The sequence below is a fragment of the Medicago sativa genome, chromosome 1 (assembly GCF_051527215.1).
Source record: "Medicago sativa cultivar Bolivia chromosome 1, Bolivia_mono, whole genome shotgun sequence".
Taxonomy (NCBI): domain Eukaryota; kingdom Viridiplantae; phylum Streptophyta; class Magnoliopsida; order Fabales; family Fabaceae; genus Medicago; species Medicago sativa.
The window spans coordinates 21,836,895-21,863,162 of NC_140749.1; the positions used below are offsets into that span (position 1 = coordinate 21,836,895).

The 26,268-nt window shown below is 31.8% G+C and overlaps 1 protein-coding gene and 2 long non-coding RNA genes across 4 annotated transcripts; 1 reads left to right on the plus strand and 2 right to left on the minus strand.

Moving 5' to 3' along the window:
- Positions 1 to 1,873: 1,873 nt before the first annotated feature.
- Positions 1,874 to 11,518, plus strand: LOC146953611 (uncharacterized). The gene is made up of 5 exons (XR_015029117.1): positions 1,874 to 2,003; positions 2,130 to 2,306; positions 3,688 to 3,742; positions 10,790 to 10,881; positions 11,355 to 11,518. It is a non-coding gene; the product is annotated as an uncharacterized LOC146953611 (long non-coding RNA).
- Positions 11,519 to 12,281: 763 nt separating this feature from the next.
- On the minus strand, positions 12,282 to 13,821 carry LOC146953612 (uncharacterized). The gene is made up of 2 exons (XR_015029016.1): positions 12,749 to 13,821; positions 12,282 to 12,662 (listed from the first exon to the last, which is right to left on the minus strand). It is a non-coding gene; the product is annotated as an uncharacterized LOC146953612 (long non-coding RNA).
- A 4,885-nt stretch (positions 13,822 to 18,706) lies between these two features.
- On the minus strand, positions 18,707 to 25,237 carry LOC146953613 (protein S-acyltransferase 11-like). 2 transcript variants are annotated; one of them, XM_085710811.1, is made up of 4 exons: positions 25,098 to 25,237; positions 22,708 to 22,930; positions 20,826 to 21,124; positions 18,707 to 19,477 (listed from the first exon to the last, which is right to left on the minus strand). In XM_085710811.1, exons 1-4 carry the CDS (start codon positions 25,122 to 25,124, stop codon positions 18,995 to 18,997), a joined length of 1,032 nt encoding a protein of 343 aa, XP_085566937.1. In that variant the 5' UTR covers positions 25,125 to 25,237; the 3' UTR covers positions 18,707 to 18,994. The 2 variants fall into 2 exon arrangements, with proteins under 2 accessions (XP_085566937.1, XP_085566941.1); XM_085710815.1 differs by having other exon boundaries at positions 22,708 to 22,977; positions 25,098 to 25,214.
- Between the last annotated feature and the right edge of the window lie 1,031 nt (positions 25,238 to 26,268).

Here is a 26,268-nt window from a genome sequence, read left to right on the forward strand (position 1 = left end):
AAAGTGGTCCAAATCAGCTTGTGCCTAAGAGATCTCTGACTAGAAGCAATAAGAAATCTGTAAGCTAGTTTGTTATTGAGATTCTCATCTACATAATTGGTCCAATTTATCTTGTCATAAAGATGCTCCAAAGGTAGAGAGATTTTATGAATTTTCTCAACAAAATGTATATCTTTGTAGTAAAAGTAATCTGGTATACCTCAAACCCCATTCACAATGTACTCAACCACTTTTATATCTAGAGAAGAATGTAATGTTGTAGGAACTTGCCAGTGCTCAACAAAAGTTTTTTCCAACCATTTATCACTCCAAAAATTAACTCTAGTACCATCACTTATAGTCCAACTTCCATGAGTATTCTCCATAATCTTCAAACAATTTCATAATATTTCTAACATTAAAGAGACTACCTTTACCAAAGCTAAGAATATCATTTGTATACAGACAATGACTAGGAAAAAAACTCTCTCTGGAAGCAAACATTCGTCTTATCCTTCCTTCCAAGACCAAAGCTTGCAAGCCTCAATCAAGTTGAAAAAAGCATGTAGCTTTCCCATTTGTACTGACAGACAACATAGCTGAGTAATAGATAGTCTCAATCAAGTTATAGAAACAAGAATTGAACCCAAAGCACTTTAGAACATGCATTATGAAGGTCCAATCTATCTATAGTATCAAAAGCCTTAGTACTCCTTGTGCTACAATTTTGAGAAAGTAGTTAAGGGTTAGTACTCCTTTTGTTGTTTCTTTTTGTTTAACCTTATATATATATATATATATATATATATATATATATATATATATATATATATATATATATATATATATATATATATAGCATGAGTGTCATGTGCCATCTGACTTCCAAGAAACTTCATCTGCAAGTTTCTTCGTTATATTTGAATCACTTGCGTTGAGGAAACAGTAACTGCTTTTCTTAAAAGCTTATTGAATACTCTTCATATGACAGTTTTCATAAGTTGTATTTTTTTTCCTTGAATGGACTATTGAAGTTGCTCTGAACTTAATTCAGGAAAGTAAGAAGTATTTAGATCGAAATATAATTTTAATTCTAAATGTAACATTACTAAAAAAGAAAACAAGGGTGGAAGGCTTAAACCAATCACAACAAAACAAAGATAACAAATTTTATAAAAAGATGTTAAAATTTAAATTTGTCTCAAAATACACATTAATTTTATGTAAGGAAATGATAACTATGTGGGTAGTAAATAATAATGATTTTGTCTCCGTGATTTTATCTCAGTTGTTAGGAATAATCATAATATATGCAGGGTCGGGGTTCGAACCTCAAACACCCCACTTATTCATCTTGAAAAGGATGAATTTCTATCCACTAAACCACTTAACAAAAAAATATTAAAAAATAATAATGATTCTAAACTTTTCTTTTTCTAAAAAAAAAAAAAAGAAAATAATAAATATTTTCCTTTCGTCAAAAAAGCAAATATTTTCCTTTATCTTCAATAGCAAATAAGTCTTTAATGTAAATAAAATTATAAAAATACCACTTAACAAAAAAATATTAAAAAAATAATAATGCTTCTAGACTTTTCTTTTTCTAAAAAAAATAACAAAGAAAATAATAAATATTTTCCTTTAGTCAAAAAAGAAAATAAGTCTCTAATGTAAATAAAATTATAAAAATAATAAACATGAGTTTATTTTAATTTAGATATATGGAAGAATAATAAATAATTAAAATTAATAACTATTTCCATAATAATAATATTAATAATACAACTTTTAATTAAAAATAAAGGGTGGCTGTCTGTTCAAAAAAAAATAAAGGGTGGCTGATGCACAAGTATCTCGATGCGGGTATCACACATAGACATGTATTAGTTTCTTTGTTAACTTTAGTGTCCACAATATTTTTTTCCCTATATCTCCTTCTCTCTTCATTTCTCACAATCAATATAAATTAGGAGTCCAGAACTCTCTTGTTCACTCTCAATTTCTCTCTCAAATCTCACTTTACTGTATGTTTTCTCACCCTGTTGTTCTGTATATATCCTCTTCTCAATCACTCTCAATTTTTTTTTTAAATTTATATCATTTCATTGATTGAATCATAATTGACCTACTTGGTGCTCTTCAATTTTTAGGATTTAACTACTGAAATATGAATTCTCAAAATTTGAAGAATATTCTAGGACGAAATGAGACTTTTCCTCCTCGGGAGACATCATTTGGAGAGGGATCCTCTCAACCACTTCATCCCTTGATTGATTTAGAGGAAAATGATGATGATCATTGAATCTTCACCTAGGGATTTTGCTAAGGTTTACATCCTTTCATTTTTTTTCTTAATTGTTCTTTTATATTAATATTGTCACATGCACAATTTCTATATAAACGATCAAATAAAAATTCTCATTAATTTATTATTAATTAATAGTTATTTTAGCATTGAGCAATGCTAAGGACAGTCACTTTAACACTCTCCATTAGCTACTCTCTCCCCTACAGGGCCACGTGTCCCACAACACTTTCTCACATACTGGCAACCGGTTGAACAGGTTAAGAGATGACTAGTGTTTTCCTTTTAATTATTAGAATCTCGAAAATTGTTCCCACTGTTCTGTTCTAAACGGATCTTAATCCTTAATGAATCATCTCCGTTGTTGCTGTAAAAGAAATCGATGAAGAAATAACAACACAAGAAAGAAGCTCATCTTAAGCCTTTTTTTTTTTTAATAATTCCCTTCCTTTGCACACCTTACCCATTAGCTTTGACATCTCATCAACTGTCCTCATTGCAAGCTCACTATTGTTGTTCCAGTTTGAAGAATTAATGAGACGCTAAATTGATAACATTTGAAGGAGTTTTATTGTCATTTCGTACTTTTAGGAGGTGGCTCATTTCATAGTTGTGCTGTGATACTGTCGTTGGTGGGTTTCAAAGTTTTGGATATCACTGCCGGTGCAAGAGGGAATACTTGACCTTTTGTTTTTTCTGGTATTGGAGTGATGATAGTTTTTATTTATAAAAAAAAAAAAAAAAAAATCTTGAAAATGGTTTGAATTGATTGGAGGCACGAAGAAGTGAATCGTTACTATATAAATTGTAAAACTTTTGTTGTTTGGAACAATAATTTCACTTGGCCCTTTGTGAATTTTGAAAAAAGATTTGTCTTTTAGTTTTTGTTAATTTGGGTGCTGGAAAGTTGAAGGTGAGTATGGAGCTTCATCTTCCTGTAATGTCACATGAAGGCGGTTTGGAGATATTAGATCTCAGCTACAACACTCCAAACCAACTATGAAATACTTGAACAGTCACATCCTCCCATCCCAACCTCCTCCTTCTTTCTTCTGGTGTTTTTGAACAGTAACATTAGCTATAAAATACTGACCATGGTGTCAGAGATCTCAAACATTTCGGCTTGGAATTAGTTTATCAAAGTTAAAGTCTTCGATTTGCACTTAATAAAATAAAAAAAAAACAAAGAAAAGAAGCAGAGTAGTATACTTTGGAGAGCCAGTAAACTAGTAACCGGGATTTAAGAAAAGTGTGTTGTGGGACACGTGGCCCCTGTAGGTGAGAGAGTATCTAATGGAGAGTGTTAAAGTGATTGTCCTTAGCATTGCTCTTTAGCATTACTACTTCTACAAATCGTTTGCCAAATAAAATATTTTTTGTGATTTTGTTTTTCTTCATCCTAGGCGGTGGCAAATGCAAGGAGAACTCGTCAGAGGACTAGAGATGACATAAATATGGGTAATATCTTACTCCCTACGGTTTTTAATATAAACAAGACAACATGTAAATTTGATCTAAATCTAGACAAACACATGTACATTTTTGTGATATAAAAAATTGTGTTAGTATTACTTTTCAAAGCTAATAATATGTTTTTGTCGTTCAAATTTTGTGTTTAATTTTGATATAAAGATTATCATTGTTTTGTCATTAGAAGAAAAAAAATAGGGAAAGGAAAATTATCATTAATTTTTATTTTATTTTTTTGGTAAATTAAGAGCATAATAACATTAAAGAAAATAGAAGTTTCCAAACTAAGTTGACACACCTTGCGGACCCTAATACCTTGCCAAATGTTCGATCAACCTAAATGGACCTTACAAACATTTTAATCCACGCATGTTGGTCCAACCTCTGGCTTATCCTAACAAACACTAATCAAAGGTTTTCACACTTGGGTATGGATCGACCGTTAACACAAAAACATTCAAAGAACCAGCAACTCCCTCTAGTGACGGCAAAAAGCAATACTGAATTTTTCAAGCCCTATCAGTCCCTTTTGAATCATAAGAATGACAAGAATATTAAAGCAATCATAAGGACATAGACGGGTATTTAAATAAAACCAACGCGGAACCTTATCCTTGAATATCTGCATAACTCAACAGATCTGAAAAACAATCAGAGAATTTCAAGACAGGAACTCGCATAATCAGTAGTACTGACGCCCCCACCTTCCAACACGGACGAGGTAGTACTGAAAACCATAATAGAGATCGTAAAACCACCACCAACCATCCAAATAGAGAAATATCTAGATGCATCACCGCATACCTAAACCTTTGCACACCATGTAGAACATTGACAATCATGAGGAATACGATGCCAAGGAGATCAACCACCGACATAGAAGGGTGGGCGACAACAACGAGAAAACAATAGGAACCACCGGTGAGGCAATCTAAAGTCGTCGATGATGCGTTTGGCATTAATACAATATCGACATTGGGAAATAAACTTAATGGAATCGAGCAATCCTTGAGAATTTGACAGTTTCATCACATTGATTAGATGATTTACATTCAACTTTATATATTGAACTCATTTAAATCCAGACTAATTTTTTTTTTTTTGGGTGGGGTGGGGGGCGCGGGGATGAGACCTAACCTAGTAACTCCACACATAAATGTAGGCCAACCCAAATGGACATTACAAACATTTTAAACCACACAAGTTTGTTTAACCTCCAGTTTATCCTAACAAGCACTAATCATAGACGTCTACACATAAAGTGACAAAATCAAAAACTTTTGCAGTGACGACAACAAGCAATACCGACTTTTTCGAGCGCATTTAGTCCATTTCCATTCATACGAACAACAAGGATATTAAAGAAGTTGCATGGACTGAGACGTATATTCAAACAACACCGACGCGAAGCCTTATCCCTGGAAACCTGCATAACTCAACATATCTTATGAATAATCATAGAATTTTGGGATAGGAGCAAGCATAATTACTAGCACTGACGACATTACCAAATGAGCAGTCAGCATTACCAAAAAGTAGCACTGACACAAGTCACCCCACCTTCCTACACGGATGAGGCACTACCAAGTATCAGAAGAGAGATCGCAGAACCACCACTAACCATCAATATCCAAAAAGATTTGATTGCATCACTGCATACCCAACCCTTTTCACACCTTCTAGAACGGCAACAATCATGAGGAAGATGACACCAAGAGGTTGGGAGAATGAGTTAGGGCTTGGACCACCGAAAAGGGAGAGGGTCTTAGAGAACAACCACCGCCATAGAAGGGTAGGTGATGACGACAAGAAAAAAATTATGAACCAACGGTGAGGTGATTTGAATTCATCGATCCAATCTCGGCGGTTTATTTACATCTCTAAAGGGAGGTATGATGTGGTGCTCACACACCACCAGAGTCCCAAGATACATCTTGTCGGCGAGGGTTTGGACGGTGGGAGGAAGGAAGACAGTTGCGAGGGTGTGGATGGTATTAGGAAGGAGGACAGAGGCAACAATTGATGTTAGTCGTAAATCAAATTCAATTATCATTAGTAATTGTAGCACTAATAACTATTTAACAACTTTCTTAGGTGGGATTTAACCAAGTTACGAAGTCAAATTGTACCATAGTTAACACCTCTCAAATAACAATATATTCTTGTTTTTTTACCTTAAGTAGAAATATGAATGGTTAGGTTTATGGCAACGAGACATTAACTTCATGGAATCGAGCAATCCTTGAGAATTTGATCGTCTCATCACATTAATTAGATGATTTATATTCAACTTTATATATTGAAATTATTAAACTTCAAACCAGTTACATTTGCATGAAAAACAAAGCAAGAAATATAAATAACATCTCTCCCAACCATAAGAAAAGAAAGTGATTATTTTTTAAAATACATTTATTATAACTCTCCTCATAAAGACAATAATTATGCTTCAGTCTTGCCAAAACTCATTGTCATTTTGAACACTTAATGAGATCCTAAGTAAATTTAGCAAAAAAGTGTAAGCCTTCCTCAATCCCAAATGGTCATAACATCAAGGCACATCAAGGCAAATTCTTTAACTTCCTTATCTAAAAACTCACCTACACAAATGAATAGAAAACAAAGGTCAAAAGATCGAATGTCAAATCAAGACAAAACTCCACCCCCTGTCCTAAATTTAAAAGGCACAAATACCTTAAAAAAAAGGTGAAAGACATCACCAAGAACATTTAAGAATCTCTAACCATCCACACATTGTACATATAGAACTTGGTAAAAGAGAAATCACATATAGAAGATAGGTGAAGTTTAGTTTTGAGTCTTTCAAGGACATAAAATAAAAGAGAGCCTATTCTAAAAAGAAGAAAAAAATAGGCTACAACCCTTGAATAAATATAACTTATCCATTATTTTCCCAACAATCGAGTGTTTTCCAATTGAAAACCCCAATGGAGGAAGAATTTTATATAAGAAACAAGAAACTCATCAAATAGAGAACATGCATTCAATATTTTCCTCCAAAATATCATTTGTATGCCTCAAATGATTGGGGAGTAGTACATGCATCCAGTCTAAAACTCTTAAAGAAACTTTTCCACCATAAAAAGTTCTACTTCGAAACAATCCAACCCAAATTCAAATTTTGCAACCCAACAATTAATGTGAAATTTTGTAGATCTCATTCACACTTTATACTAAAAGGAAGTAAAATAACATTTTCATATTATTATTTATTCACCCCACAAACCAATCCACCTCGAAGCCTAAATATATGCTTTCATCAAATCGACGTTGAAAAGAAAGATTTCATTCTACCTAGATTCCTAGAAAGATTCACCCACTCCCATATTTGGAAACCAACACATTATTTCACAATAACTTTTATCAATCAAAAGATACCACCTCTACTTTTTGAAGAGACTAATATAAAAAATAAAATAAAAATGAAGGCTTCGCCGTCAAACCATCACCACTATGTGTGCATATGTCAATAACTTTTATCATGAAGAATACCTCACATTTGTCAACAAAAAAAAAATGAAGAATACCTCACATTAGTTGCAGAATAGATCTTTTCAAGAATTCACATAAAAAAGTGGACCAAGATGTATGAATTGTAATGCCCACATCTTACCTCAATTGAAATCCACATCTAAATCTAAGAATATATGAGAGAGCCATATTGATCTTCAATATCATACATTTTTAAAACTCACTCGAAGCACATAACTCAACTTAAACAACCAAAGAATTTTTTTTTAAGAAGCCAACTTAGTCCACTAAAATTGTTATTACAGAGAATTGAACTAGAGACCATGAGAGTAGCAACCATTAAAGTTTCAAGACAACCCTATCAGACCAACAAATTATGTTTCCATCAAATTGAAATTGAAAGACTACTAAATTAGTATTAGAAACTCTAGATTTATTGAATTCATGAAGAGACGTTCCTCCCATAATTAATAAGCCCAAATCCTCTACCAAAAACCCTCTATTCTCCTAGCAATATGCCTACTCAAAATCATCTGAAAAGAAGACATTCCTTACCCGTTGATTTTCAACTACAGTAGAAACTCTTTAATTTAATACTCGGTAAATTAATAAACTCTCTAAAATAATAAATTTGTCCTGTCCCGATTTGGGCCAATGTAAAAAATTGAAAAACTCGATAAAATAATAAGATAATAATTTTTCGGGAGATCCCTTTATAATTTTCGGTCCCAAAAAAATCATAAATTAATAATTCATAGAAACTGAAAAAAATATATTAAGAATACATTGAACACATTTGTTCCTCTTGTTTACATTTACTGTACTTCAAAAGTCATTATTGATTTCCAATGCATATGAACACAGGAGTTACTAATTTACGTTGAGTCATAAGGTTCGCTGCAACGTAATTCTAAGAGGCATAGACTAATTTGCCTTTTTGTTTGGTATGTACAGTATAATTACTTAAAAACTCTTTAAATTAATAATTATTAATTTATCGATAAATTAATAACTCTCTAAATTAATAAATTTCTCCGGTCCTGACATTATTAATTTATAGAGTTTTAACTGTAGGTCTACTAATTTGTTTGTCATCACTACTTCATAAAAAAAATTGCGCGTAAATGGTAACTTTTGCACATAAATGATAAAGGCCACCTTTCTCAATATAAACTATTTTCTTTGGTTATTAACCTTTCCCAAGATTTGAAATGTTGGAAAATTCTTACTCTTCAATAACTCACAAAAATATGAGAAGTTGTATTTTGGTTGTTAGCTATTCTCTTTGTTTTACAAGAGATAAACCAAAGAATCACTTTTAAGATTGGCCTCTTTGATATCCTCCACAAGCAATTTACTCTTCAATCCATACACTTTCCAAGATCCCCCCTTTTAACACCTTCTATTTTTCTATAAAAATAAGACCCCCAAGAAAAAGATTGTCCACACCAACTACACGCCACCACTTTAGAGAACTATATCTAACCATTATAGAATAATGATAATTAGAAATTTCCCCCAAGCAAGGCCTATAAAGAAACTGAGTTTCTTTCATCCAACAAATCTTGTGAGCATAGAATCCAATATGTGTGACTCACATATTGACTTAGCTAGAACCTTGTAAAATTCATATTCAACAAAAAAAAAAATCAACCAAATTCAATTCCAAAAACAACCTTATAAGAAAACGAATTTTAAAAAAAAAAAAAAACCTATTGTTCACCATTTCAAACTTTTTCTCGTGTATTGCACTGAGGTATAATATATCATGTCAACCTGTTAAAAGACCGTTAGGAATTCAATAATATTATTATATTACAATGAAATAACATAATAAATATTACAAGCAAATATATAGTAAAACATAATGGACTATACCACTACCTTAGAAATCTTAAGGGATTGCGTCCAATAACTTATTATCTAACACCTCTCGTCAAATTCACGATGCAATAACGGAAAACATTGAGAGTTAACATAAAAAGAAAAACATACTCATTAATATAAACTCAAAATACTACCCATCAAGCTAAATTTTACTAAGATTTATGTTTGTTACAAAATTAACCCAGAAAATAAACTAAACCGACTAATAGCAAAGCCAATAGAGATGAGCAACCAAAGAAGCAGCAGTCAAAGTGATGAAACCATATCAAACGAAATCCAGCTCAAACAAAAGAGCCAATATAGGAGAAGCAACCAAAAGATCCAAATATGTATACAATGAGAACACTTCATAAACAAATTATGAGTATTATCTTAATTCGTCAAACTATCCAAAAGAAACACCGTAGAAAGATGCTTCACAAACAAATTGTGAGCACTATCTTGACTCACCAAACAAACAAACAATTAAATAGTGAACACTATCTTGACTCACCAAACAACCAAAAGAAACAACATAATATGGTGCTTCACAAACAAAATGTGAGCACCATCTTGAATCACCTATCAAACATACAAATTGTGAGCACTATCTTGACTCACCAAACAACCAAATCAAACTAAACTAAGCTAAATTAATTCAAATTCAACCAAACTAAACCAAACGAAACTAAACCAAGTCAAATTAATGAACCAATATGAATCAAAATGAACCATACCAAACCAAACTAAAAGTAGATGAAGCAACAACAAAATATCCAAATAAACTCCAACGGTCGCATCACAATTAAGTTAATCCAGCAGACACTCGTATTTATTTATTTTCTTACCATCTCAACAATCATCCTAAAAGTCTCCCACAAATTATTACTAAGATAATCTTTCTCATGTATTTCTTAGTCAAACCATGACATCGAGAGTATCTATCATCTACTACCATGACAATGGCATAAAACATTGAGAATCTTCTTCAACTTTGTCAAATTGGATAAATCATCATTATTGATATATGCGCCAAAAATAAAATTGATCGTAATATATGTCAATATTGATATATTTTTTATATATGATTAAGCTCATTAGATATACGGATAGACGAGCATGTTAATGTCTGTCCTTCCACTAATAATAATAATAATAATAATAATAATAATAATAATAATAATAATAATAATAATAATAATAATAATAATAATAATAATAATAATAATAATAATAATAATAATAATAAGTGTTTGACTTGGGACCTGAGAGTGCGCTCCTCCTCGAGGTCTCGGGTTCGTTTCTCTCTGGTGCCAATTTAGGTGGGCTAATTTAGTTTCTTCAAAAATAATAATAAGTGTTTAGTAAGTGTCATTCAATCTTTAACTCATCTATTATCTATCCTAGTTTAAATTTGACAAATCAAAATTATAGAAACAAATATCATTTCTTGCTATAGGTGTTTCTAAAATCATATAGGGAAAAAACTTGTGTCCCAAATTGTTGTAATATGGATGAAAACTTTTTGTAATTCTTGTTTATTGAAGTTTTATATGAGTGTATGATCAATAAATTTTCTTAACAGCAAACATACATATAATAAATTATGTTATGTGTTTTTATATGCCGATTAATATTATTTTCCTTTAACAAATATCTGATTCATGATTATTGCAGAAGTTCAAGCCATTCTAACTCATGTCATGCACGAATATCCATTGCTCCAACCAATAGATGATATTTATATAAATTTGAAAGAAAGTGAGGTGGTAATAATCTCTCTCTCTCCATGTGCATGAGATTGAATGCATTTGATATTTCAATTAAAATGTTGTTTTTGCAAAATAATTTGTCTCATTTTGTTTATCATTTCATGAATTAATAAAAATATTAAATTTTGTTTTTTCTCATTACATGCTAAACCATTCAATACATTGAGTAGTAGTAGTTATCGTGAAATAAATGAAACAAAATTCAATGTGAGAGATAAATGATATATGGAGAAATTACATGATTTTTCACAAAATAAAAAATATTAAAGTAATTATTAATTCTTGTGTGAAATCCTTAAATATCAAAACAATTAATAATAATAGGATGGTGGGGTGACCTATATTAAAATGTGTATTTTATCAGTTATATTGATGTGTGTCTTAACTACCTAATCAAATATGTAAAGAACTTACTTTTATTGTAAATGTTTGTTGGAGTTTATATTTTTAACTTGAATATTTTCATGCAGGTTGAAAATGTCTGAAAGACACTTGTAATTCAGGAGGAAACCCCTGAGTATGAGATTCAGACACCTGAACCTCCAAAAGTGTGTCACTTAAAGTGCCCACTATGTATGGGTCCTTTCATGGAAGAAATGACAACAAGATGTGGCCATATTTTTTGCAAAATATGTATCAAAGTTGCAATGAAGGCTCGGCGTATATGTCCTACGTGTGGAAAAAAGGCTACTCCAAGGGGCCTCGTAAGGGTGTTTCTTCCATCTTCGGCTGAAGGTATGACCCTTATTTATAACTTGGTGTATTATTAGGATATAACTAAATTTCCGTTAGAAAAGACATATAACTAGATGTGTTGTTATATTATTATTATTATTACTAGAACGCCGACCCGTGCAACGCACGGGTCTCACGGGCCGGAATAATTTGATACATAATAAAACGAATAATTAATAAAGTTTTTAGTCCCTATAAATATATCAATTTTAGTTTTTAGTCCTCGTAAATTTTTTTGATAGATTTTGGTTTCTATAAAAAATTTCAGCACGTAGTTTAGTCCCTATTAAATTAAAATTTATTTAATTATGCTTAAAATTTTAAATTTTTTAATGATCTGTTACATACTTGTTTAAAACATTATAAAATGTTCCTTCGCTTAAACACATACTAAGCAAAGGCAAGCATACTAACTTGGTTTTATCAATCTGTACTTTTAATTTAACATGTGAATGCGTGGGATCTAGTTACTCAAGCCAAATCAGTATTGGGTTTTCTTCATCAAGCATACCAACTTGGTGAATGACTATCTAACATTCAGAAAAATATTAACACCTTCCGGAGGTAAATCTAAAAATAAATTTCGTACATTTAGAGGTTGAAGCGCTAATAAAAGACAATGATAATAAATTGTTGAATTAATACATATGACAATGAATAAATTTATTTAGGTGGACTGGAAAAAGTTTCCTTAGCTAAGTAAATATAGCCGACACAGCAACTTGAAGAAAATTAAAAACCAAACTGTAAAAAACAAAAGGAAAAAACACAGATTATTTAATGTCTGATTTATGCAGATTGAAGGAATTCGATAACAAAGCAAACTGCTCTAGCATTCGAGCAAGCTAAACATCTTTGTCGTCCTTGTGCTCAATTTTGACACGAACAACTCTGGTAGGTTTTGTGGCCGACGTCTGGCCAGCTTCATCATCATCAACAGCCACATAGTCAATGCTATTAGAGGACCTCTTAGCACCTGTTTTGGTGGTTGGTGTGTCAATCACACATGTATTGCTGCATGAGTCCTCAGCCTCTGGTACATCCTGCAGACATTGGCGGCAAACAATTTGATCAATTGTGTTACGGATTAAACCTTTACGGACTCATGAAAGATTAATGTAATAATTACCATCTGAACATTTGAATTGTTTGGCGCAGCACAATCCACACTAAGCTCAACAACAGATCCATCGTCGGAGTTATTAATTGTATTTGTTTCTCTACTGACTTTAGTCTCGTAGAGCTAACGTGCCTGCATGCACCTTCCATTCCACCATAAAGACTCATCGCTACTGTATCAGAACACTTTTCACCACTGTTGCCTCCATCGATTCCTCACCGAACAGATCAGTTACCATACATTGATTGATTAGTAACTAATTTAGTAAGGGAACCATAGTTTCAATTATAAAATTAAAAAAAGTATACCAAAAATTATATTAGGAGAATACCAGCACACAGATTTGTTAGCAAACAAATGAATAGTCACGTAACCGTTTAAAATTCCAGAGTAAACTTAAAAATGTCGTGATTTTATAGGAACTAAACATATTTATTTATAAACATAAAATTTCATTAGATATAGATAAAGAAACTATAAATTGTAATAAGTTAAATATAAAGTATGTAAATAAATTAAAAATTAAAAATATAATTATGTCTATATATACTATATTTTATTACCGTGTTTTTTAAATTCGTTTAAATATTATTTTAATTAATGGTTAAGAAAATGGAAAATTTCTTATACGATATTTAGTGTGACAATAACAATAGTTAAATATCATAGTAATATGAAATCATGAATATAAATATGATAAAGGGCGACAACGGATTATACCCATGTTGGAGAATCGACTTAAACTAAACAATTTTAGAAGCTACTATGCATGTGTTTGATTATGCGGTGACCAAAATTGAGTTTGATTGAATTGATTTTATATATTTTTTTTGAAAAATAAAAGAAGGATTATATTAATTGGAAATGGATCCCAAATTTCTTTTGGATTTTCTTCTACCCAAATCTTATTTAAAAGACTTAAACGCACTTTTGGCCCCTAACTTTATCATAGTTGCAATTTTGGTCCCCTATTAAAAAAACCACTTTTTAACCCCCTAAGTTTACCCTTTTTTTTTCAACTTTAAGGTCCCCTTAATCTTGACTCTATCAACGCCCACGTGGCTCATCACTTAAGTGAGTTGGACGCCACATGCATCATTTTTCAATTAAATTTAAAAGAAAAAGCCACATGTGTATATTATAATTAAAGAAACAAAAAAGAAAAAGATAATGGGAAGGGGCGCACGTGACAATCTTCATCTAAAACACAAACAACGATGTGAGCAGTTCAACATCTTACAACATGAACAACAACAAACCACTTATTATCAAAAGAAAAAAAAAACTATGGTCCTCTTTAGAAAGAATTTATTAGGCCACACTCATGCTTTCTCACCTACCATTTCTTCTTCTTTTTCATGGATAAGAAAATTCAAGGATGAAGGTGACATTCACAGCCATGGTCATGTGTATTTATAGTTATACCGTATGAAAGAAAGAAGTAACAAACAACACCTTTGTGTTCTTAGTAAAGTGGATGAAAAAATGGGGGGAAAAATTAGGTTTAGGGTTAGCTTTACGGATTAAGCATTTACCACGGTTTAGGGTTTATTTTTATCAAGAGAAACAGGTTTAGGGCTTCGTATATATAACCAAAATATTTGCTTCATAAAAAAAAGGCGAGGATAAGAATAAAATTTGTGCGATGCATTTTTTTAGATGGAATTTGTTATGTTAAATTGCAATCGTAAAAGTGTAGAAAATATTTGTTTCAAAAAAAAAAAAAAGGAGGATACGAATGAAATTTGTTAGGTTAATTTTTTTTTTTTTTGAAAGGGAAATTCGTTAGGTTAATTAATAAATAAGGATTCGGATGGCCAAAACTATAGGAAAACAAATTTCGGATTTAAGTGAATTGATAACAAATTTCGGATATGACCAAAATTATAATTAGAGATAAATATGAAATAGTTGTTTCGGAAAATAGAAGAGATAAATACGAAATAGTTGTTTTGGAAAATAGAAGAGATAAATATAATATGATCAATGGCTAAAATTGAATGGCGCCTAAATGCGCAAGATCCAATGGCTTAGAAAAGTGGATGAAAAAATGGGGGGAAAAAATTAGGTTTAGGGTTAGCTTTACGGATTAAGCATTTACCACGGTTTAGGGTTTATTTTTATCGAGAGAAACAGGTTTAGGGCTTCGTATATATAACCAAAATATTTGCTTCATAAAAAAAAAGGCGAGGATAAGAATAAAATTTGTGCGATGCATTTTTTTAGATGGAATTTGTTATGTTAAATTGCAATCGTAAAAGTGTAGAAAATATTTGTTTCAAAAAAAAAAGGAGGATACGAATGAAATTTGTTAGGTTAATTTTTTTTTTTGAAAGGGAAATTTGCTAGGTTAATTAATAAATAAGGATTCGGATGGCCAAAACTATAGGAAAACAAATTTCGGATTTAAGTGAATTGATAACAAATTTCGGATATGACCAAAATTATAATTAGAGATAAATATGAAATAGTTGTTTCGGAAAATAGAAGAGATAAATACGAAATAGTTGTTTCGGAAAATAGAAGAGATAAATATAATATGATCAATGGCTAAAATTGAATGGCGCCTAAATGCGCAAGATCCAATGGTTTAGAAAAGTGGATGAAAAAATGGGGGGAAAAAATTAGGTTTAGGGTTAGCTTTACGGGTTAAGCTTTAGTAAATAAGATTATTATTATTATTATTATTATTATTATTATTATTACTACTACTACTACTACGGAAAGATGGGCACTTGAATGCCTGTTTTTCCGCTCTTTTTATTGTGCTAACGCGTGTAGATTATCAACGGTATTTTACTCATAATTTTTTTAATATAGATTAAAACTATAAGTATAGATATCTTTTGTAAAAAAAGTATAGATATTTGTGACTTTCAAATGTAACAAACTCAACAAATATTTATCTTTTTTCAATGACAACAATAATATAACAAATATAAAAAAAAAATCTTATCTTTTGTAAAATCACGAACAATATAACATTATTATACGAAAATTTGTTTAAGGATATAATTGAAATAACAAAAAAGTCAGCTCAAAATCTCCCCAAAAGAGGCTTTTTTCTTTATATATAGTATAGATTATTATTATTATTATTATTATTATTATTGTTATTGTTATTGTTGTTGTTGATTTTAAAATCCTAATTGATATCCTCGTATAATAATTACAATAATATGATTTTGAAACTACTATTATAAATTATTAGGATATGAATCAAGATTGTCAAAAAAAAAAGGATATGAATCAAGTTGCAATATCTAGTTGGAGTGTTTATGTTATATTTGTTGCATTGTAAAGCAACAAGTAGTGCTAGAAATTAGTTTCTAGTCTTGTGTGGTTTCTCTAATTTATTATGCATATAACAGGATCCTCCAGGTCATGCTAAGGAAAACCGACATTGGAAAAAGCTTTGTGTTACTTTGAAAATTGTTGTGTGGCTTTTTTTCTTCTAATTTATTTGCCATATCTTTACTTAGATATGTTTGTTGGGTACAATTGGATCAATTGGATGCTTAAAGTTTTTGTTTTTTTAGTTATTGGTGAAAAGATAGTTAAGAGTAATGACTCTTAAATCTTGACTTGTTCTTTTATTATGCTATGAGATTTGGGTTCAATTTATGAATTAATGTGGAATTTCTTGAGTCATATGGTTTTAAAGTGTGGTCCATAATATATGTAATTGTAATATTGCAAACTTTGAAATCTCAGTATTGGCATTGCCGCATTGCAGCATTGATTTCAACCACATGGGTCTTCTTTTTTTTTTTTTCAAAATTTACCGCAATTTGTAATCTCAATTGCAAATTTGTGTTTGATCGTGATCTCAATTGCCATTAAAAACCAGGAGTCTATTTTTTATAGAACATTTATTGGTAAAACCACCAAGTGTGCTCACTACTCTCCCCAGATGCATGACATTTGAAATTTCTAGATCAAAATGTAGGCATACAACATAGACCAAGAGACTATTAATTATGCGTTAGGATGTTACATACTTAATTTAATGTCTTCTTTTTCTTGCAATAAACATAATTTATCTTCTTAAAGAATGTTCATTACTTTTTGGGTCATGTTAACTTGTGCCCTTAGGGCACAAGTTAAGGATCTTAAAATATAAATTAAACATAAATTTTATATTGAAAGTATAACTTTTGTAACTTTCAAGACATTGAATGCACAAGTTACAAGAAAAAATTTCTACATTTGCCTTCTTAACTTATGCCTCAAGGGCACAAGTTAACATTTCCCTTACTTTTTCTTATAAAAACCTATTTGTTTTGGTTACTTAACCAATGCCTCCGGGCTACTAGTTAGCATTCTCCATAGTTTAATTTGAATCATAATTTCATGTTTAGAAAGGAGGATAAGCTTTTCTATAAGAAATCTAGTGGAAAAATTCATCACGTACTTAAAAAGTTGAATTTTCATGTTTTTGTATCCATTTAAGATAGCTTAGTATTGTAGTATTGTGATGGTTGTTTGTACTAATTGATATATGAATGACGTATAGTGTACATTAAAATATGGAAGAATTTTAAGTCTAAATTTTTTTCCAAAAGAGTTTAGCTATGAAATTCAAACATGCTTAATGCTAAAAAAAAAAAACAAATTCATGTGTGTTTAAGTTTGGGCCCCAACAAATAAAACGTCCCTATAATATTTTACCATTTGAGTTATATTTACGTAACGGTTTGAAGTCTGAATTTTTTTAGGGGTATAACTAGATAAGATCCTTGGGGGTATATCTTTGGTTGGAGAGTGATTCTACCAGCATCGTTCATGCTTTTAAGAATCTTGATATAATTCCTTACCGTTTGAAGAATTGTTGGAATAACTATTTTTGTTTGGGGGCTTCAAGCGGGTTGTTCTCATATATTCAAGTGATTCTACTAGCTTCAAGCGGTTTGTTCTCATATAATCTGTAAAGGGGTTTATATCCAGGTTTTATTTTGTGGAATTGGATTCCTCCTTTTTCAAATGTTGATTTGAATTTGATCTAGGTTTTAAAAATCCTACTCTTCACTTTCATTTTTTTGACAAATAGTTTTGCTTTTCTTTTATTTTATTTTTATGACAAGAACTTTATCAGATTTTATTTTCCAAATCGTGTCAAAACAATATTTGGATTAATCAAGGCAACTTTCCATTGTTTTCGGACTTTTTAGAGGATTCCGATTATATAATCCAAAAATCATGCAAAAAAGCTTTGGATTATAAAATTCATTTAAGGGGTATTTTCATCAAATCAGATGGCGCATGGCAAGTGAAGAGGGTACAGATAATAAATTCTCTTAAAAAATTGCATACAAAGTTCATTTTTCGCGTTGATAAGTTATTTCATTAGTTTTTTTGTCAAGTAGCCTAGTCGTCGGGGCTCATACATTTTAAATATGAAAAAGTGGAGAGTCTTGAGTTCGAAGTTATGCTTAATATTGTCATTGCAGCTACTAACTGAGTTATGCTTAATGGCATTTATTTCGTAAGTTATTTGTGTTTTATGCAAAATCGACGAACTAACCATATTTCGTAAGTTATTTGTGTTTTATGCAAAATCACGAACTAACCATAACAACCAATATCATTGAAATAACAAAATTAAGGACCAAACTTAACAACATTGTACTCTATGATAAAATATGCAAATGAACTCAAAATCCAAAGGAAAAATGTGACAAAACAACTACTTCACATGCTCCGTATTAGCTCCAAAACTTGAGTCGAAGATTCAAGTGTTGAAAATAAATAACAATATGTCCTAAACCTTCTTACTGATTTCTAGTAAGATACAATGTCTGAACTGAAGACTCAAAAGAGAATGGAATGTGGTTCTAAAGTGAAGAGAAGAAGCTAGGTGAAGATGAAATGAAGAGAAAATGGTAAGTGTCCAACCCTATAATTTATATTTCTTTTCCTGTAGATATTTTCAGTCAAAGCATCTTAGGGAGAGAATGAAAATCAGAGTTGGTCAAGATTAATTAATAAATTTAAGAAAATAACAAGGTATCTGTTTATCATGTATAGTTCTCACACAGGAAGAGTAATTTGAGTGAAAACTCTACACTTCTCTAATAATGGTGTTTCTCTCTAACTTCTCTCTCTTGTAAAAAAGTGAATTTATGCTAAACAAGTATATATATTTTGTGGTGGTCTTCTCTGAAATTTTTTTGGCTACCTATATAAAAGACACAAACACTGATACAGATATCACATAGTCAGAAACCATTGACTACAAAACCTGACAGATTCATCTTATGTATCGTGCCTCTTCTGAGTAACACGGAAGTTTGAGAAAAATCTTGATACAGGATGTTGAAAACCAAAAAATCTAACAAGATTTTGGCAATCTTTCTTTTCTTCTTCATTATCTGCATGCGAACTTAAGTTACTCAGATAAGTTTTCCCTTGATATATAAAAGAGAGCTGCTGCCATAAAAGAACACTCAATCCTATCTGCAATGAAACACTCGCGATAAAAAGATAGGCAAGAAGAAGTCCTCTAGACGATAGAAACAGCGTAGATCTCAAGAAGGCAATTAGAAGTTCATTCATAAGTCGCCATGCTAGATCCCGGCCAGTCATACCCTTTAAGCGTCCGAGGGAGTATGACAATGGTGGCCAAATATGCATGCTAGAATATACAGACATTATAGAGACATAGATTGTGCTCAGCACTGCTGAAATGAGGAAGCAAACGAAGCTGTAGTGATTAGCTGCACCCACACAGTTGCCAATCTGCCAAAGAATTACAAAAGCTATGAACAAACTAACCAAGACAGGGCAAGTTAGAAAATCTACTGTATCACCATAGCCACAAAGAAAAGTATCCATTTTAACACAGTTCATAGGTAATGATTGCAACTATGAAGTCAAGGTATAATAAGATTTTACGTTTATCTAAGCAATAAATAGATTGAATTTCACAATAGTTTTATCGAATGAAAGGTTATTTGAAATTAAATTTATTATCCAATGTTAACTTTTACATTAGTCCCTCTTTTATAATGAGTCAGGGACTAATTTGACATCTATATAAAAATGTCAAGGACTGATTTAGTATTATTTTTTGTCAAGAACTAAATTGGACCGCGAGAAAATTTTGAGGCACCAAAATGGGTTTTTAAGGGTACATAAAAGGAATAATAATTCTATTTCAAAACTGAAACAGCATACACAAAAACTTCTTCGAAAAGGTTCCAAGAAAACCACAGGAAATGGTTTGAGGCTTCAAATTTGCGTACACATAAAGTAAACAACAACAACCATTATAATATTTTATTCAAACAGTAAATGAGAGCTGAATGTATATTGACAATCAAGTCCATGAGCATATTACATTACAAAATAATCAGTGCATAAACTTGTTAACTACAAAACAGTTTCTATAATGGGAAAAACTACTCAAATAGATGAATTAGTGCAAAGAATCATAATGTCATTCACCAGAGCCCTGCCAATGGGAGTGCATCTAACTAAGCACTGGATCCAAAACATACTTCTAACTAATTAAATTATCCTTCCAGGTATCTCCATCCCCTTATCAGCACAATCTTTAATCATTCTATTATGTGAAGTCATTATCAAGCCAGTTCAACATAAAACCTCGGTATAGAAAATCATGTCTTTTTTAGGAAGGGACAGATGATACAAGAGAACAGGAAGCTATAACAAGTAATATATGGGAAAACCATGAGGCCTAGACAAGAATAACAGAAGCTTCAAAAAAGAAAGATACACATTCCCAATCATTACATTCAAAGTTCGAACATCATAATAATTGAACCTTTGAGCCCCTTAAGAACCATAAACCCATAACTATAACACAATACCCTGAAGTTCTTCTGCATTAGCAGCTAATGATTAACATTAACTTCATTTTTTTCTGTTTAACATTGACAGCTATGACAATCTTACTTAGGAAGTTCCTCTAAGGTAGAGTTGTTTTTTTTTTTTTGAGGGGATTTCAGGTATAGTTTTATTATTGAAAAATAAGGCACACAAATAAAAACTTTGATCATGATATTACAAAGAAACAACGGAACACTGAGATTAATATTATCGTAGTAAGATAATGGAAACTTACAAATGGACAGTGATGATCCATGTCCAGTATACATTTTCCGCATGAACGACAATGATGTGCTCTAGGTGACTTTGGCTTCGAGCAGTAGTGACAGAATGTATAATTTTCGAGGTCACCTTGCCCTACCGTGGGGTAGCTTCCCCATAATATATTTGGTGGTGTTCCAGCACACCTAAATGCTGCAAGGCTAAAAAAGGAAAGTGTAGCTATGGACAATATTGTTGTAATGATTGAGTGAAAAATTCCCCATAAAAGACTGACAGAGAAGACTATAGGGTACACTGCCCACACCCCTCCAACTGCAAAAAAAAAAAAAAAAATTAAATAATATGTATGAGAAAAATATATATAGAACGATGCAGTTTTTCATTTTTGGAATGGATGTCAAAAAAATAAATCTAATGAAGAACCATGATAGCAAACTGACATTATCAACATTTTATTCATAACAAAGATATGACCAGATGAGCATCAATTACAATAGGAACTATAAACATTTGATTCATGCCATCTTTTCATAGCCAATCCACACTTTATTTGTGTCAAATCCACAAAGTAATGACCATGCTCGTGTTTTGAATCACATAACAAAGTCACAAAAGTTGAAATTCCTCAATTCTATGAGCCGCAAGAAAAGAGACTTGACAAATATTAATATGCTAACACTACCAACCTAAGTGATGGATTATGATGTCCAAATTTAACTGACAGAAAGTATAATGTTACAAGGTTAACAGCAGAAAGTAATGACCATATTCATGTTTCTAAAAGGTTCTTATGGGGTTGCAGAACACCTAAAGAGGATGCATTAAGTAGCAGTTGAGCTATGGAGATAAGCTTCGAAAACACAGGGCTTTGTCTAAGTAAAAGTAAGACGGATATTATGAAACCTAAGTCAAGTTGGAAGCATACTAATTCTTAGCTGAAAACTGGAGACCATACCGTACCACAAGTCTCGTTGTTTAAGTATCGTCACTCCATCATATAAAATTATGGGGAAATATAGCGAGAGGCAAACCATAAGATTCACGGGTTAATGAAAAGAAAGAATACTTTGAGCACCCTCAAAGGAAAACTTTATCACAGAACTATAAAGAGCAAATAAGAAACCCTAGTGAGAAGGATAACTAAATAATGAGATTGTGAGGTAAAGCTATAGGGGTAGCAGGGAAAATATAAGTCAAAGCAATTAAAGGGATTTAAACTTAAATGAGTTGTCATTACTCATTAGACAGAATTTATCATATGCCATTATGGCAGTGTTTGAAGCATGTAGCTTAACCTCACCTAGTGGGAAAGGGATTATGTTGTTGTTGTATTTATAGTCATAGCACATGATAATTATCACAACAATGGTATTTTTATTGGAAAGATGGAGAAAAAGACATAAGTAACATGATGACAGAATGTCATAGCTTTATTAGACTTTTTATACTATTGCATCGTATATGGGATAAAGTGATCTCATGGCTTCTTTAAGTGCTGGTCCAATTTTTATTTTTAAGGAATTTATTTAGTAGCGTTGTTGAAAGACTGATTATATTTGTTTAGTTGGTGCATCTTTCTAATTTGATCTTGAATTTGCGAATTATGTTAGTTGTGTTTTATTTTCAGTTTGTATAGCTTTTACTCAAAACCTTCTGATCCTAACATATATTTGTAAGGGAAATCGCCTAAACTGCTATGACCAAAGCATTACATATTAACAACTGAAGTATTCCACTCCATCAACTCCCAATTTGAATTTTGTATAAATTCAACCTCAAATGGAAACGGGGTAAACAAGAAAATGAGACCTAGTCCCAGAGGAAAATCAAATCAAATTCTGGTCAACAAGGGTGACAACAAATAAAAGTAGGAATAGAAGAAACAACAGACTTACATATTACAAACAACATAAATATGATGACAGAAGAAAGAAAGCATCGATCACGCAGTACTCTCCACCCGAAGCACTTTTGCTCGCGTTTCTTTTTGTTTTGATTTGTAATGGCTCCACACCAACCACATTTGAAAATGGATGCACCAGATGGAAGCATAACGCGCAGTCCACAACCCCAGCAGGTCGTCTCATAATTATCAGTAACCTCAGTTCCATATTGCTCCTATATGTGATTACAAGAGCAACCAAGGAAGCTACATAATTTTCAAACTGTGGAAGAAAAAAAAGGCAAGCAATAACAGCCATGAAGTAATGACTGAGGCTGAGAGAGAGAAAAATTGCAAGCAGAAGAATTATAGAAGGAAAAACTAGCATATACATTATTCTTTTCCCAAATTTTAATAAACAACTGCAGAAAAGTGACACAAATTCCTATAGTTTCCGATATTTACTTCACAGTTATATCTAAATACAGTGTACTCTTCATTTAGGGGACTGATTATAAGTGTGACACGTAGTATTTTAAATCAAAGGCTTAAATTTGTCTCTCAACTTCTCCTCATCCATATAGTTTTAGGAAACTTCTATGAAGCAATGTGAAAGTTGTATGGGGAAAGTAATTGGCAGGGCCGGCCCATAGCCCGTCGAGGCTGGGCTATGCCACCGGGCCTCGATTTTTTTGGGGCCCGAAACATATTTTTTTTTATATGTTAGGCACTTAATTAGTATTTATATATAGTTAATGCGAATAAGATTTTAAACAAGACGCGGAGCTTCAGTGGCGCACTTGCTTTTGGTTGTGTTTGTGGTTGCGGGTTCAACTCCCACTAAGGTGATTTTTGTTAATAATTTTCTTTTTAGTGTCTTATTTAGGTTTTTTGGGGCCCAAAATTTAAATTTTTTGTGAATCCTTAAAAATTTAAACAGGGCCAACAAATTTGTTAAGACGGCCCTGGTAATTGGTGTTCAGGTGGAAAGTTGTCATGTAACGTGCCATTGTCTTTTCGGCTATGAAACACGAACACAGACACTACCGGACACAACACTAACACCGGGACGTCGACACTAATAATAATTTGAGCAAATGGAAATGTTGAATGTAACCACATGTGGCAGTGTTTTGTCAGAAACCTGACACGCCTTCAATCTAAATTGTCATTCCTACATAACTTCTTGGTATGAAAGGTATATAGCATTCATATTTTTATCACATGGACTTCATTTATTTTAAAATTTTGAAAAACTAACAAACACTTGCATGTCAATTCCAACTTTTCTTAGAGTAATCGTTTTTTCCTAAAGCTCTTTCTTACAATGATGCCAAAGAAAAGCTACAGCTGTACAAAGTGAGATATTTCTAAGACTTTTAACAATACTAGAGTCACTAATACAATAGACTAAGCTTAATATAAACCGACTAAATCTAATACTCTAATACGGGAAAACTTCCAAACTCACCCATAAATTGTAGAGCCTTACCAATGCAACAATTCACCCAGATTCATAGCACTACTCAACTCCCTCTCTCACGTTAATTTATAACCACTGTTCTATTGGTTTTTTCTATTATCAATTCATCAGTTCTACAAGCTTTCATTTTTATCTACTCTGTTCTACCCAATTCTATTCTGAACCCTTCCTTTTGTTCTGTGCAATTTGCACTGCTCTGTAACAACTTACCATCACATTAATATTTTTAGGTGTGATATGCTACTGTTTTAGAGTTGTTTTGAGTTGTTTTATAAATATTGTTGCTTCATATGCATATGTATGAATCGATATGCAATATATATGAATTTATAAATTTGGTAGGATCTTACGATCCGTGTTACAATCTCCCAATTCACGATCTAGTGACCCCTCCCCGATCTTACCTATGATCTCGAGTCTGACTATCTTAATCAAAATTTCATGAAAAACATAGTTCATAATTTAGACACGTTAGCGCAATAAAAACAATAGATAGACCCGGCCCGATTGAACCTTAGCTCCCAATAATTTTTATTGAATGACAAATGTTAGTATGTTAGTTATGAATGGAGATTGAACTCTCTCAACCTACTTATCACTCTTCTCCCTAACCTAGAATCGCCATAGTAACAATAAAATATATGCAAAGTATTGAATTAGCATGATGAAACAAATATAAAAGTTAAATCTTTCATAAGAAACCATTACTCATCATTTTTTTTTGACAGAAAAAAAAAATATTACTCATCAATTCTCTACATTTTCCAGAATTAGAGGAAAGATAAGATTGAAATCATGATTTGACTAATAATTTATCCAAAAAAAAAAAACGAAAAATTAAGAAAATTTAAGCATTAAGAAACAAAAGATGAATGATAAAAATGATGAGAAAAGAAAAAGGATTGATAGATGGAACAAACCTCGTGAGGAGAAGAAGAAGAAGCCATGGAAATTGAGAGTGCCGATTTCGGTGAGAAAATTCAAACTTCAAGAACGCGTGCGTGTGTTTACCTGGGTTTTTAATTTTTTGTATTTTCCTTATTTCTTTTTTCATTAATTTATTAGACCGGTTTTTTACACTAGAAAAACCAAAGAATAAACCATATTGTCAAATGCACCCGACTCAGCCCGATCCAAATCTATGCATGTTTTGAATGGAATCCTGCTCTTTACCCAAACAGTTTCGCTCATTCCCAAAATAAAAGTTGAAAATGCCCCTACGCAACTTAACTTGCGCTAGTGCATTTGTTACGTATGTTAAGTCACGTTACGCGACTCAACATGCGTAAGTGTTATATGAACGTGACTTAAGTCACGCCAAACTACAGCACTAGCGCAAGTTAACTTGCGCTAGTTGGCCGGTGAAGAACAAACGTTTTTCCAACTTTAGACAGCTTTTCAACATTCAATGTACACGTTTTTTACCACTTCACACGTTTTTTTTTACCACATTTATGTTAGATATAACCTAGGTTCACATTTCTACCTATAAATACCCCTCCATACTTACCTAATTCCTCACACCATATCACTTTCTCCCCCTCCTCACTCTCTCCCTCTATTTCTCTTCTTTCTTTTCTTTTTTTCAATATTCTCTTTTGGGGTAAAAGGTGATCAAACTTCGTCGGGGTAAAATAGTGAGTAGCCGACTTGGGGAAGTGATCGACCCTTGGGATAATTTTAAACCTGTTTTTTTTAACCGCAGAAACTTTTTACCGTGGGTAAAAAGAACTTCTTGTGGTAAAAAAAAAAACAGATTTAAATTTAGCCCAAGGGTTGATGATGTATTTTCCCCAAGAAGGCTGCTCACTATTTTACCCCACGAAGATTGTTCACTTTTTACCCCAAAAAGGAGAAAATAAGTAGATTTAGTGAATAACTTCAACATTATTGTATGACAATTGTTGTAATGTGAGAATTATTAATAAAATAAGATATTGTTATATTTACTTTTATTTATATTTAGTCCATTTACTTTTATTTATATTTAGTCCATTTGCTTTTATTTTTATTAATTTAGTCCATTTACTTTTATTTATATTTAGTCCATTTGCTTTTATCAATAATTTAGAATAATGTTAACAATATAAT